The sequence below is a fragment of the Gadus morhua genome, chromosome 13 (genome assembly GCF_902167405.1).
Source record: "Gadus morhua chromosome 13, gadMor3.0, whole genome shotgun sequence".
NCBI classification, from domain to species: domain Eukaryota; kingdom Metazoa; phylum Chordata; class Actinopteri; order Gadiformes; family Gadidae; genus Gadus; species Gadus morhua.
The window spans coordinates 3,596,836-3,612,445 of record NC_044060.1 but is presented as its reverse complement, the minus strand read 5'-3'; the positions used below and the strand labels follow the sequence as shown (position 1 = coordinate 3,612,445).

At 46.1% G+C, this 15,610-nt stretch overlaps 1 protein-coding gene across 2 annotated transcripts; it reads right to left on the bottom strand.

Annotated features, from left to right (window-relative positions):
* Positions 1 to 79: 79 nt before the first annotated feature.
* Positions 80 to 15,532, bottom strand: smpd2b (sphingomyelin phosphodiesterase 2b). Of its 2 annotated transcripts, none has more exons than XM_030374286.1 (11): positions 15,376 to 15,532; positions 13,322 to 13,485; positions 12,977 to 13,073; positions 10,759 to 10,835; positions 9,871 to 9,964; positions 8,596 to 8,685; positions 5,984 to 6,066; positions 4,968 to 5,100; positions 4,539 to 4,634; positions 3,814 to 4,009; positions 80 to 3,272 (listed from the first exon to the last, which is right to left on the bottom strand). In XM_030374286.1, exons 2-11 carry the CDS (start codon positions 13,384 to 13,386, stop codon positions 2,860 to 2,862), a joined length of 1,344 nt encoding a protein of 447 aa, XP_030230146.1. In that variant the 5' UTR covers positions 13,387 to 13,485; positions 15,376 to 15,532; the 3' UTR covers positions 80 to 2,859. The 2 variants fall into 2 exon arrangements, with proteins under 2 accessions (XP_030230146.1, XP_030230147.1); XM_030374287.1 differs by having other exon boundaries at positions 13,322 to 13,459; positions 15,376 to 15,529.
* Positions 15,533 to 15,610: the final 78 nt, after the last annotated feature.

Here is a 15,610-nt window from a genome sequence, read left to right as displayed (position 1 = left end):
GTCAGGGTCTCTTCTTCATCAGCTTGCGGGTTTTGATTACAATACAATACAGGTTATAAGGATGCATCAGAAATAATCACAGAATTAAATATTTTAATTATAAGTGATTCAGCATGAGTAACAGTAAATATGTTATTGCAACTGTTTTTATGAATAACATTAACGCTCGTTTAATTGGTCTGTTCATTGATATATCGGTATTTTTATTGTTGTAATTGATTTTGAAAAGCAAACATTGTTAGTAATTTTCTAAACAAAGCGTGTCTCCATCTCGCCTTTCATAAATAGTATTTTGTTGATCCTCCTTTATAATAAAGGCGTAGTCTCAGATAAACTTCAGTATTCGAGGAATAAGGAAACATAATTATGTTCCGTTACAGTTTTGAATGGAGAACGACGTACACATTTAACCAATTTAACTTCATTATTTTTCAACGTATTAACTTCAATGTGACAACGATGATGATTGATTCTCCTCCTCCTGCGTTCTAGTCATAACGACGACTATTAAACCCCATTGGGTGATGTCTCCCTGAACATGACATCACGCAAAGAGAGGACAGGCAGAGGGGCTGTCCCCTGGTAGCTCCTGGTTCGGTAGCGGACTATGAACGCATCGCAAACAGCATCATCCACTCATTAAGGTCATCACCAGTCCGGAGGTGAAGGTACAGCCGGGCCACGATGAAAACATGGCCCCCGGTCACAATAAACGTCAACCGTCTTCTTATCGGAAGTATCACATTCCGAAACAAGCTTCCTCACAACGTTCTCCCCCGCAGTCTAAGTCCCTGCACCAGGGATAACGGAAACAGGCACAATCCACCAAGACCGCGACTCCCCACTAACTGACCGCCTCACTACGCCCCCCCTAGCCCCATCATCAGTAACACCGGAAAACCTATTGAAAGAATGCTCGCTATTCGTCTCAGCGCAGATACTGGGCAGTAAGACCTCCTACAGTACACCGAGCCTGATCCAGATAACGAAGCAGCCCCACTGACAACGTCCTCGGATCTACACGACCCAAATACTGACTACATGCAACCCGGGACATAGCCATCGGCTTTCTTCGTTAAGCCCACAAGCAGGGGTCCACCCGGGGGCACTACTGAGCCCACTCCGAAGTCATATCCAAACCAGAGCTATTTAGAGAGAAATCTAAATGGCTCTGCTCCAAACCACCAAACATTGTTTGGATGAATCTCTCGATTTGCAGGCAATCTATATCACTGGACCAGTCAATGGTACCCCAACACGCAGCCAAAAAGCTCCAAACATTCATCTCCAAAGTAGAACCCTGGTAAAATATGAGGAGAGTCAAACTAAACCAGAAAAACGACTTGGCTACATCCGTTGCTGTTTGAATAAGTCCTCCCATTTTGGAGGACAGCCTCAATACACCAAATGTTTCACTCCAGGTCAAACCAGACAAAGAAATCCAACCACCTCACAGACTTCCACCCTACATCAACACATTGCATCCGTCAACTCTCTGGACTTTCCACCGTTCAAATTGACGAGCCTTCATCTCACAGAAAAACAACAAAAAAATCAACAAAGTAATCTTCAACCTGTCAATGTTGAAGATTACACACACTAAAAAGACACACACACACACACACACACACACACACACACACACACACACACACACACACACACACACACACACACACACACACACACACACACACACACACACACAGAGCTCATTTATCATTTATATATACAAAAGAAAGTAAGACTGAAACAATGGAGAGCTAGTAAGCCTCTAGCCAGCCCTGCTCTGTCCTGTCCTGTCCTGTCCTGTCCTGTCCTGCCCTCTCCAGCCTGTTGTCTAATTGCTGCATGTGATGATAGAAGACAACAGATGGTCTGGACTCTCCTACCAAGACTCATGGAAAGGCTGCCCATTCTGCACATTACTTGGAAGTGCGCGCACACACACACACACACACACACACACACACACACACACACACACACACACACACACACACACACACGTCTTTCCAACGGTTTGGAATGCCAACCACAGTCTGTCTCCTCTCCCTACGTTGAAAATAGTTAATATGTGTTCACTTAGATCCCAGATGTGGGAATGAAATGATTTGCCCTAGCAGTAAGATAATATCATAAGCAACAGCGCCATCTCTGGTGAAAGACGGCAATTGTAATTTCTTTAAGCGATTTGCTGGCTTTTGTGAAAAGACTTTGAGCTGCACACGGTTACGTCACATGCCACTCATTTCAACCAATCAGCAAACAGCAACTGACGAAAACGTTGAGTTAAGGTAAATAACCAAAATTGAGGTGACAAATGTTTGCCTCCTTCGATGACTACATATTTGGAGAGTTTCCCTAATTAGTATACCCAAATGACTATAGTGTAGAAAATAAATAAATATGCAAATATAATTAAGTATTAGATGATTGGTCCCAAACGAAAAGACGAGTGTTATTTGTTGGAATGGAAGGGGCTCCTAAACATTATTACACAAATAAACTGGTCGATAATACGTGCAGAATGGGAATAGACTACAGAAGCAGAGGCAAGTCCTTAAGTGTGAATATGAACTACAGAAGCCAGAAAAGCATCCTATGTCCTGCATTTTTTCAGAATAAAAGTCCTACATTTCCATCTGGGCTGTGTTTCAGAATGACACAACCCTACGTTTCCACCTGTGCTATTTTCAGAATAAAAGTCCTACATTTCCGCCTGTTGATTTTCAGAATAAAAGTCCCACGTCTCCACCTGTTTTCCCCCTGCCAACGCGTCCATCACATTCAGTGCTGCGGTGTTCCTCCACGGACTCCTCCCCTCCCCGATCCGGGGCCCCTCTCCGCATCCCCCCCTCACTCCTCGGGCCCCACACCGCCCGGCCTCCTCTCCTTCCCCGGGGGCCCCGGCGAGGCCAGAGGGAAGCCCCGGAGCCTCTCCTGCAGGCAGCCCACGGCCTGCCTCATCTGGTCCTCGGCCTCCTGCAGGCTCTTGATCTCCATGGTGTAGAAGAGGTACAGCAGGGCGGTGGTGAGCAGGATGAGGAAGCACAGCGCCCCCAGCAGGTAGAAGGAGACGCTGGGGAAGGGCCCCGGGGCCCCTAGTGCCAGCCAGGGCACGGCGGCGATGGCTAGCTCCAGCAGCAGCAGCACCAGCCCCATGACCCCGGTGCGGGCGGCCGTGTAGCACATGCCCTGCGCGCAGTGCAGCCCCACCTTCACCTCCGTGCGCGCCTCCGTCACGATGTCCACCAGCTCCGCCAGCTTGCCTGCGGGGAGGAGGGGAGAGACGGGCGGAGAGGAGAAGGTGGAGGTTAGCGGTTTGGACGGCGTGGAGGACTCCTGAGGGGCTCACAGCGGGCCTTATGCTATTCTGAACAGCCTTTAAATCTCGCTATGCTAGCCCTACCGCTAGGCTAGCCCTACCGCAAGGCTATCCCTTTTGCTAGTCTAGCCCTACCACTATGCTACGCTAGCCCTACTGCTACGCTACGCTAGCCCTACTGCTACGCTAGGCTAGCCCTACCGCTACGCTAGCCCTACCGCTAGGCTAGCCCTACCGTAAGGCTATCCCTTTTGCTATGCTAGCCCTACCGCTATGCTACGCTAGCCCTACCGCTACACTAGCCCTACCACTAGGCTAGCCCTATCGCTATGTTAGCCCTACCGTTAACCTACGCTAGCCCTACCGCTATGCTTGCCCTACCGCTATGCTTACCATAACGCTAGGCTAGCCCTGCCGCTAGGCTAGCCCTGCCGCTAGGCTAGCCCCACCTAGCCATGCAGGTCAGAGTGATAGAGAAGAAGTACCTGCGGTGCGGTCTGACCCCCTGGCCAGTGGGCCCATTCCATTGGACCCGTCCTGGGAGACCCCGTCCTGGGCGACCCGGTCCAGCCTCAGCTCAGCGGTCAGGGCCTCGTGGTCCGAGTAGGGGAAGGCGTGGTCCAGGACGCTGCCCTTGGTGGTGGACATGGACTCACAGTGGAGCTCCAGCCGGGAGGAACCCTGGACACCAAGACCGGAGCCCACAGCATAAGGGGACGATACACTGGAGACGTTGCCTCGTGTGGTAGAGCAAGGCATTAACACGGCAAAGGTAAGGGGGTTGAATCCCTGTGTAGCTAAACTGGTGAACCCTGGCTTTAATTTAACAAAGCCAGGGTTAGGAGGTTGATTCCCTGTGTCTCTCAACTGGTAGATTAAGGCCCCTACCAGGGTTAAGGGTTTGTAGCCCTTTGTAGCTAATCTGGCAGAGCAAGGCATTAACACTGGCAGAGTTACGAGTTTGAATCCCTGTGTAGTTAAACTGGCAGAGCAAGGCATTAACACTGGCAGAGTTACGAGTTTGAATCCCTGTGTAGTTAAACTGGCAGAGCAAGGCATTAACACTGGCAGTGTTGGGGCGAATGTATGCGCTCATGATACTGAAAGGTGCTTGGGATAAATGCGTCCAGCCCATGGCTTGAGTTTTGATAATTTTAGACCAGAAATCGATTTTTGCTGTGCGAGCAGGAAACAGAATCCATGGGGTCACCTTGAACAGGATGTAGTCTATCCTGATGCCCTTCTCCGGGGGGACCATGTCGTTGTTGGGGTTCTCTGCGATCATCGTGCCCCCGTCTTCACATCCCTGCAGGACGGATGGAAAACCTTTTATGAATCCGTATATAAAATAAAAAGGTGTGTTGAAAAAGCAAGTGTATTATCGATATTATTATGTTAGATAATATAAGGATAACTTGTAAGTAACGGAGTGACACAAGAACACAGGTCGAGATGTTGTTATCCTCATCAACTCTGATTCACTAGCACCAGAACAATGATACAAGTTACACTTAACAGGTGCCGTAGAGCGCCCCCTAGGGCACGGGAATAACAGTGCATACTTTTGACTATCAATTACCTACTAACAGTTATTAACATCATCATCATCATCATCATCATCGTCATCATCATCACTGACGTCAAACTTGGGGGTCTCCACGTAGGCGTCCCTCAGGTCTGCGTAGGTCCTCAGCAGCCGGTTCCCGAGGTCCATGGGGTGCATGTTGAAGTCCCCCGCCAGGACCACCAGGTCTGCCTCGGCCGAGGTGTAGCTGAGGGGGGGGGGGGCAGCAGACACAGGCCTCACTAACGGCTTCTGACAGCATCACACCAACACCACGCACGGCGTGATCACGGGAACGCCGTCGAGCCTCGCTTTAGGTGATTTAAACAATAGAAGGATACAATACGCATGGCAAAAACCTCATTTAAGTTATTTACTCTTTCAAGCCGACAAACATCACTGGAAATTAAATTCCAGTGTACCAGTATTTAGAAATGGACGCCTTCATCTAAAGCAGGGGTCACCAACCTTTTTGAACCTGAGAGCTACTTCATGGGTACCGAGTCATACGAAGGGCACCCAGTTCTATACACTCTTCTGAAATAACAAATTTGCACAGTTTGCCTTTAGTTATATATTACTATTGATGATTAATGATACTCATCTATGTGAAGACATGTTAATTAATTAGGTGACGTTAATGGTTTCTCACAATAACTACCAACAATGACTTAAAAAAGGTGGGAAAGAGTTGTTCAAGATTGAGTAGTGCTGTTTTTAGAACAGGCCTGTGGGTGCCTCATGTGGTCCTTGCGGGCACCATGGTGCCCGCGGGCACCGTGTTGGTGACCCCTGTTCTAAAGGGACGTTCACTGATCATTTATCTCAGATCATTTAAGGAGGAGGCAGGATTAAAGCACGCAGCATGTTTGTTGCACAACATAAAGAATGAATATAAATCTGGTTTTAACATGCACACTGCCATGTTTTGGGCTCAGCTGGCGGGTTGAGTGACTTCAGACACACGTCATGAAGGAGCAGGTTTGATGCTGAGACCGCCCGCCCACTGCGTGGTCTCCCCTGTGTGTGCACTGTGCAGTGTGTGAACCCAGTCGGCGTCATGTGTTTTAAATTATTAAAAGGTTCAGTACCGGATGAAGTGCTGCAGCTCCCAGGCCTGAACCACACGGTGGGGCAGGTAGGAGTCCTTCTCCCGGCTGTACTCTGCATGCAGCTGCGCACACGCACACGCACACACACACACAAAACAATTAACCCAACAGTGATCCCAGCCACTTTGTACAGCTTCTTTCAATACAAGACAAAATTACAGAAGTATCAAAACACAACAAATGTGACGATAGAAAATGCAAGAGGAGAAGATTAAAGCTTATCGTTTTTGGGGTAAAAAAAAGGTAAATAAAATTAAGAAAACCCATTCATCCAAAGTTGCTGATCAAGGGATCGTTCTTTATTCCCCAAACACGTGAGGGCTGGACGGCCTGAAGCCCATGGGGCTCGACAAAAAAACACACAACAAGGTGGGTGTCCAAACATGGACTTCACGGGATGCAATAAAAGGATGTCATCCCAAGGCCTGATCGTTAAACGGGATCAGCCCAGCGGAGGTGAGTGACAGGGAAGGGCCCTAAAAAGGGACATAAAGCAAGGTGGGAGGGACGGGAGCTTTGCTGTACCAGTCTCCCCTGCTCTACCTGGCGGCCTGCTAGAGCCCAGGCAGATCAGGAAGACTGGAGCCAGGGGAGGAATGTGCTGCTGCCTCGTCTGGGGGACTCAGACGGAGAAGGCTGGACTGGAGGCGTGGTGGGACCCCCTTCTTCTGCTGGTGTTGGACTGGGAGTTTGTCAGGAAGGAATGGAATGGAGCACAGGGCCAGTGATGGGGGGGGGGGGGAAGACACTTTAAATAGGGCCGCTTGTGGGGGGGGTGTGGCTCAGGAGGTAGAGTGCGTAGTAGGACCGGTCGATTATGGGAAAAATCATAATCACGATTATTTTGGTCAATATTGAGTTCACGATTATTCATACGATTATTTTTGAGTTTGAACACATGTTGTCTTTATTCAGCATGTATCTCCCAAAAAATAACTTTGTAACTGAGAACTTTGAAATTTTGCCTTAAAAAAATACACAAAATGGTCAGAAAGAATCCAATCTTAAAGAATATACAGATATATATCAAGCTGTTCTGCCCTTTCTATAAAAAAAAAACAATAAAAGAAGAAAAATGAAAAACTGGAATATGTTAATTTTGTGAACGTTTGACGCTAAAATTGAAATCGCGATCGAAATTCGAGTAATCGCCCAGCCCTAGCACGTAGTAACCAGAAGTTTGCTGGTTCGATCCCCGGCTCCTGAGGTATCCTTGAGCAAGACGCCTCACCCTAACTGCTCCCAACGAGCTGTGGCTGAGACCGCGGTCGGTGTGTGCATGTATGGTCGAGAGTAAGGCAATGTTGTAAGGCGCTTTGATTGGCCACTGGATAGAAAATCGCTGTACAAATGCCCATTTAAAACATGTTTGGAGGTGTGAGGAAAACCATTAACATCGTGGTCAAGGTGCAGGCTGAGAGAAGCCCAAGTATTACGTTCTACTTTTGTCATGTACTGTGGGCTACTTATACACAGTTTGACGTTTGAAGGTCCAACAAAGTGTTTCTCGTGCAGCTCTGTTTGCTCGGCATGAATATCATCGGTTCCCACAAGAACAAGCATGATGATAATTTGAATATTTTTTTGCAGCCTGAGAAGCAATGCCATTATCTGCATTGTGAAGGGGTAGGATCTCGGAAACAACATGTTTTAATCACCTCTTACATTTCATGTTTTAATAGCAGGATCACTCCAAGGTAAAAGCGGTGTGCCCTCATTCAGGAATCTGATTGGCCGGTCCTGAGAGTTAAACATCTCTGAGCTGCGGACAGATCCCTTGTGTCGTTATTAAAACAGTTGTGAGTCTGCTCTATTGTCCCCGCTGTGTGGCGTGTGGGCACAGGCTGAAGACTGATGTTTGAAGCTTAATTCTGCAGCTCCATTATCGGGTTAATAATAGAGCCACATGGGGTTGAGAGCTTTTTAAACGTGTTATTCAGGGGGCTTTGCTCTCACATGTTAAAACAAGATCAAAAGAGAGAAAGTCAATAAGCGTGAGAAAAACTTCTCAAGCCTGGCATCTGCTGAGAGAAGATCGCCCTCTGACTCACCGATAACAAATGTCTACATCTACATATTTTACGAGTCTGCAAAAAGAGGGATCCTTTGCATGTCTAGAGCGTTGTGGTTGCTCCCTCCAATCAAATCCTCCCCCCTTTATGTGGATCGGTAAATGGGTGGTGGCTGGCACCCACATCTGTGGAACGATCCTTGAGCGATTTCCAAGACGATACCGCCAAAGACAAAACAGGGCTCACGTTACTCTGTACAGGATCTTTCATGTCCACTGATTGGTAACACCAGGAGCGTAGAGAGGTATCTCAGACGGCTCAGTGAGTTCAGCGGACAACTGATAGCAGTCTCCAGTCTCCTCTTCTTCTGTTATCATTTCCCCCCCCCCCCCCGCCCCCTCGTTAAATCGCGTAACCATGACAACGCCGGCCTCCAGGGTTGCGGCGTGGGTGTGATTGTTGGTGAGACAGCGGGAGGCGGACTCAGTCTAACCCAGGGCACGTAGGGGTCCCTGAACCCCGTGGGAACGGTAGCAGCGATCTGGGGGCTGAACAGACATGGCGGACGTGAAGACTTACGTGCGTGACGTAGAAGTGCGCCGTGGTGTTGCCGATGTTCAGCACGGCCATGCCCACCGCCTTGCCCCCGAACCAGTCCCCGTGGTTGAGCTGCAGGACGGACGACAAACAACACCGGTACACACGGGTCAGTCGCCCCAGCGGCTGGGTGCCTAACGACGAGCCATCGGGGTAATGGCGATGGATGATTCGAGTCTGACCTCTGCTCCATTGACCTTTACATTTACGGCATTAACAGACGCTTTTATCCAAAGCGATTTACAATAAGCACATTTGTCAGAAAAGGTGAGACTACATATCGTCGGCAGTACTGTAACGATTTTCATAGAACCAATTGCAAAACTCTACTGTGGTTTTTATGATTCCCTCTCTCTTTTAACCCATTTTGCTGTCCCTCTCCAGTGTCTGGTTCATAAAAACAAATTCATTTTATTTTCGCCTACGCTTTAAGCCCAAAAAAAATTATAAAAACATAAAGAAATATAACTGAGAAACAACAGCTTGACCACAGAATTGCGCAAGAGATATTATGAAACAAAACCGCACTTGAAATGTAAGATGAACTTCCTTAAACCTGCAAAACTTTTACAAGTTTGCCTGGTTATCTGCCTATTCATTTTGCAAACAAAGTCCAGGCTATCATCTGTCAAACATGAGCAAATGAGGATTGTTTTGCATGTTGCCAGCACAATAAAGACGTCTAACATTTTCCCCTCATGTTTGTTTAGAGCAAAGCTCGAACCAAACACGCCTTCAACAGAAGATACGAGAAAACAGCAGTCTTTGTGTAGGCGCCCAGCATATTTCCCTGATCAAATAGTAGACGTCATTTTATAACCTAAATTCACAATGTGTGACATTTAAAATGGCTCTTATCTTAAAATAACCATGAGATATCTGTCAATGCTAAGCAATAGTGACCCCATCAATAATAATAAGAATATCATTCTATTACTGATGTATTCTACAAATACAAATACAGCCAAGCCTGTGTCTCTCTCTTTGTTTCACAGAATCAAACTGTCGACCCTCCCTAAGCCCCTCCCACTCACGCCACCCAGCCAGCCGAGCTACGCTAGTTAGCATTACAGAGTTTCACAGCCAGAAAAAGAGTGGACCGAACTCTGTTATTGAGCTGTTCCTTCTGGAAGTCTCCAGCCTACTAACTTGAACGGGTTTCAAACACACACTGTGACTTTAAAGCCCGAGAGTCTCTCTCTGCTGTGAATTATGTATTGGATCCATTGCGCTCCCTTTCCCACCCCGAGGCCTCACCATGTAGGGGTATCCGTTCAGGGAGTACCGGTAGCGGAAGGTGTCCTGGATCCGGTGCTTGGAGAAGATAGCCAGCCCGCTCCCTATGACTCCGCTGGGGGAAAGGGGACAGGGTGAGAGGGCACAAGGGACAGGACTTCCATCAGACTTCATGTGAACCAGCTGTAGAGCTACAGAACGATGCCTTCATTCTGATAATTTATTTATTAACTAAATGGATTGATTAACTATGTTCATTCTGACACAGATCATGAAGGAGCAGATATATAAGGGTTAATGCATCCTTTTTAGGGACGCTTTGCAGGTAGACTGACGTTGGGGAATCAAACCCGGTTTTGGGTGGGAATCGAAACTCATCGAAAATCATAACCAACTACACAATCCTGCACCTTTAGAGGCAGAGAAAACAATATAAATGTTGATGAAGAGAACCTCCCTCATCGATATTGCAGGGCATTAGCATAACTTTTCTGTGGATGGATGACCTTGGAAAGTTGTTCAAACTTTGTCCGTTTTTTACTTTTCCCATTTAACTGTGTGTGAAGTCGAAGAAGCTCAAGGGATTAGCAGGGAATGGCATTTGATTAATCCTGGCCATGCGGCTCGGAATGGAGATCAGAGAAGCAATGGCCTTCAACGATTCAAAAGATCTGCTGCCTGCTATACATCTTATCACACACTGATATCAAGTCAGTCTTACAGCATTACAGACAAACATCTGAAAGCGGGATTCAATAGTTAAGGGATGGCAAACCTTTTGAAATAATCTGCAAAGATCTGCTGCCTTCAATACATCTTCTCACACAACGATATCTAGTCAGTCTTAGTGTAAACCGCATAACAGACAAACGTCACCGAGCGGGATTCAATAGTTGAGGGATAGCATACCTTTTGAAGTAATGGCCGTACGGTAGGCTGCTGGCCAGCTTCTTTCTCAAAGCATCAAAGTCTTTCTCACTCCAAACCTGAGAGAATGAAGCATAGTCGGCAACAAGGCTGATAAGGATCCAGATAAACCTCTCATCAGCACATTAACCTGATCGTTTTAATAACTCAAGGTTTATTTGCATGATTTGTGTTTATTACTTTATAATTACATTATTTCTCTTGATTTGATCCTTCACTCAAGTGTGTGTGTAACTGTGTATTGGTGTGTGTGCATGCGTGCGTGCGTGCATCTGCATGTGTGGGTAGGACAGTCTAGTGGTTGGGGTTTTGACTCTCAGTCAAAAGGCTCTCGCGTCAATCCCCAATGTCTGCCTCTCCCTGTAGGATCGGTAGAGCCAGGGGCCCTAACCACGATCTGGGCCGTGATTCAAGGAGCAGGTTAGCATGGGTTTGGCACCATGAGAACGTGATGAGGAACCAGCTGTTGGAGCGCTTGGTTTGGATGTTATTGTTGCCTAGTCTCAGCCTCTTTGCTTCGTTTGCACAAGGGCTACGGTACCATGAAAGGCTCTCTGAGACTAGCTGAAGCCAGCACATGTTAGACTTTGAATATGTATAGCATAAAAAACAATATATAATAGCATTAGATTTTTTTAAGAAAAGTGAAGCTCTAGTTTAACATAAAGCTTACTGTAGTGAAATGCTTTGAACATGCCTCAATTCACATTAGCTCTAGTAATATAAAGCCTACTGTAGTGAAATACTTTGAACATGACTCAAATCGCATTAGGCATAAAAACAATGTTAATGCAGTGTGTTTTAGGTTTAATTTCCCGTGGTTTCCTGTGGCAGGCCGCTGCAGAGCGAATCTAAAATACACCCCATGGCCATCAACCCTAGAGCCCTCTCTCCGGGGTTCGGCTAGAACCCTCGGCTCGGCCTGTAGTGAGCAAGATAAGGGCTGGGCCAACAATCTCCGCTCTGATGTCTGACTGAGTGGCCAAGCCTCTAAGGGTCACGTAAATCACTGCTTCAATAGCCTGCTGTAGGCATGGGTGAACGCACTTTCATGTGTGTAAGTCAGCCTAAATAAATAGGTTATTTGGCCTACTTCAATTTTTAAAACGGGACGGTTTGTACTAGGCTGTTGACATTATCTAAACCAGGGGTTTTCAAAGTGTGAGAGAGTGAGCCCCCCCTCAGAGAACAAAATTCAGCTGAGCCCCCCCCCCCAAAAAGAAATGTTCTTAAGACCTGTGTTTTGAAAGCTATCTTAATTATTTTGCACCTTTTAAACATCTCTGATCATAATTTTAAAACATTTGAAACATATTTTTTAAACATTTGAAACATATTTTTGAAACATATTTTTTAAACATTTTAAACATATTTCTGAAACATTATAACATCTTTGTGCGTTTTTAAACACATTTAACACAATTTAACAACTTTATCTAAGCATGTTTTAGCTTAACCTTTTTTAAATACATTTGAACATCTTAATCTGTGTAAACTGCCAGTTTACACAAATTCATTCAGGGTCCCCGACTCTGAATTTTCAGAGTCGAATCAGATCTGCTTTTTCAGTCCAGAGATTCGACTATTCTGCGGCGTTTCGTCGACTATTTACCGGCGTTGCTATGGTGACCTACATTATTATAAGCAACTGAAAACGATGCCGGTTTGAAACTAAAACTGTGATTCTGAAAAAAGTACCACTGATCTAAACCAATGAGACGATAGACAGAGGTCACCTCTTCGGTTGTGAGTGGAGTCAACAGGGAGCTAGCCTGCTAAGCAGAACAGAGCCCTCTCTCTCGAACCACATCTATATAAAGTTCACTGGAAGTCCCTTCGGATAACAGTGTCTAAACAGTTTGCTTTATGTCTAAATATTGTGCTAAATGACCAAATAGGGTGAGAGGGAGTAAATGATTGGTCGGGTGGGTGAGAGAAAGAGTGAGTAAGAGAGAGTGAGAGAGTAGGAAAGGGTGTAAGGGAGGAAGCAAGAGTGGGTGAGTTTAGTTTAGTTTATTAGGATCCTCATTATTCGTTACACTTGGCAACAGCTACTCTTCCTGGGGTCCACATTTAACAAGACAAACACACAATGAATCAAGGAGTGAGTGAGCGAGCGAGCGGGTGAGAGAGTGAGTAAGTGAGTGAGAGGGTGTGTGTGAGGGTGGGTGAATGACACTACACATGGCACACCACCGACCTCCTGGAGTAACACCACGTCATACTGCTCCTTGGCCAGCAGGTCTCCGATCATGGTATAGCGCTGAGCACAGTGTTTGCTCAGGTAGCGAATCCCCCTTTCATCAAAACACAGAAAACCACACACATCATAATCACCTCAGTGCGAAGTCACACAGCGCAACAACATGATGGACTGCATTTATGCAGCGCTTTTCTACCCAGTGGTCCCTCAAAGCGCTTTACAATACTGCCTAACATTCACCCATTCATGCACACATTCACACACCGACGGCGGTGTCAACCATTCAGGGCGACAGCCACAACAACAACAACAACAACAACAACAGCAGCTAAGATCACTGACCAGCAGTTGAGGGAGAAGACCCGGAGGCGGACCGAAGTGGGATGGACTGGATCGGGAGTCGACATGGCAGCTGGGCTGGGGGATCACCAGGAGATGGGCTGGTTCCTAGGGGCAACGGCCAAGGCTGGGCTGCTGGGGCTGGTTGCCGGGCAACAGAGTACAAACTAAAGTTAGAAAGAGAACGAGAGAAGAAGATGTTGACTTTAGTGTTTGAGTGATCCCAAAGGGGGGGGGGGATACAGCTGTTTATGCTGATGACCTGCTTTTCTACGAACATTGGCCTACAAGATTAGGCGTGCGTCACAAGCTATTCTCATTGGACTGGTTAAACCCAGCAGTAATAACTGTGTGTTCCACTAAGTCACTCATCAAACCCTCTTTAAACCTTCCGTGTCTCCGAAAAAAAACACAGTGTTCTTTCACCATATTTAGATAGCGGTCAGATAAGGAAGCACTGCATGAGTTGCATACAAAGATTAGATAAGAATGAAGAGGCAGAGCTCCTGAGTTCGGTGATGGTGGTCGCCTATGACGTCCGCTCAGCGGACAACCAGGTTCATACAGACGATGGGCTGGAGGGTGGAGAGCCTGGGTTCAATCCCCCAGTATCTGCTGCCTCTTCTCTAGGCATCCTTGAGCAGGGGCTAACCCTAACCTGCTCCTCAGTGGCACGTGTCTGAATTCACTGTTGGTCAGACAGGATAAAAGGCGGTTGCCTTGCTAAATAAAATAATAAATACTAATATAACTATGTTATGGCCCCAATGTCACCTTTATTTGAACTAATTTATGTATCTATAGTAGCTAGGGCAGAGCTCCTGTGATAACATAATAGCACAATCATAGACCATTTAACTCTTCCTCATTTTTTATGTTTGTCATGAGAAAGAAATCTCTTACACATTGAGCAATTCTTGCTACCCACCTGTGGTCACTCAATATGGTAAAGATACTCACTAGAATAGGAAACATATTCAGGGTTAGGTGCTATTAGACTGATTTCGGGAAGGCAACACAAAAATAACTGAGAGGAGAACTGGCACTGCACCATGAGATACCTTGTAGCTTTTTTATTTTTAATTTCTAGTGGCTTTTGTAAATGCTTGTCTAGACAATGCATAGTCATTGCCAACATCTGTTGCACAGCATAACTGCGTGGTCAGACATGACATATCATATGGCAAAATGCATATCATTTACAGCCAGCAGGATGAATCTGATTGGTCCAGTCCTAAAAGCCTGACCCAAACATAACCTAACATAACCTTCATTTCTTTAGGGACTGTCACAAAAACACAAGGTTCCTGTGAGCTGCAGAATGCTGACCCTCGGTCGAATAGGGGCGAAGAAAGGTGGACAATGGATTGGTTTGGTAAAACCAAGAGCACTTGGACACAAAGCAAACAGAGTTCAGCTGGCTGCATTGTGTGGAGCACCTCAAAGTTCAAAGCATTCCTCGTTGCAATTCGCAATGGAAAGCAAAACAAACAAACTGTTTTTGTTGTTGCAGTTTATCTTTTCAGTGGATGATATCCTATGCAGCTTAATATAAAGGTCCGTTAACAGACGCAGACGGATACAATGGATACATTATGGGTACTTTGCAATGAAAAATGTTAGGATGTTAACTTAAAAACTAGACAGGCAAGTAGATTGTAAGTTATTGGTACTGTTACACCATAGACTAGACTGATGTTATCTCATTATTGAATCCATCTGAAATAAAAATAGATAAACGAATATATACCCCGGTGAATACAACAGAACATGCTGCAGGCACTAAAGATATGCAAGATTTCCACCTCCATCAGTCATGAATGACTTATTCGTGACTGTTCAGCGATTTATTCGCCATCTACTATGACACAAATAAATGGTGATCTTTGCAATTAACCGAGTTCCTCATTAGAGATGTCCATTTCAGTGAAACAATACAACACGAGATACATACTTGTGCTGACAAGCTGCCTTTGCTGTCAGATGAGAAAAAGGAAGTGCAAGTTAAGAGAGTTAGTTGGTTGCTTCCCGTGATTAGGAGAAAGCATTGGGCTTACCTTGAACACCAGACAGGTTGGTGCTTGGTGAACTGCGTTATGGGGGAGACAGTTATATGGTAGGTTGGAGGTGTTGCAAGGCAGGCTGGTTTCTCAGACTTCACACACACAAACACACACACATTCACACATACTTCCTTCTGCTGGTTAAACGGAGAGACTGCAGGAAGCAGTGTCAAGTTACCCGACAGAGCCGGACCAGGGGGGAACGGCTTCTCCCTTCACAATAAAAGTC

What these genes read in the sequence shown, in the direction of transcription:
- smpd2b (XM_030374286.1), bottom strand. Translation starts at nt 13,386, where the DNA reads ATGTCGACTCCCGATCCAGTCCATCCCACTTCGGTCCGCCTCCGGGTC. An exon ending in TAGACTACATCCTGTTCAAG is followed by an intron (nt 4,010 to 4,538) that starts GTGACCCCATGG and finishes CTTGGTGTCCAG; the next exon opens with GGTTCCTCCCGGCTGGAGCT. An exon ending in GGGGTCAGACCGCACCGCAG is followed by an intron (nt 3,273 to 3,813) that starts GTACTTCTTCTC and finishes TCCTCCCCGCAG; the next exon opens with GCAAGCTGGCGGAGCTGGTG.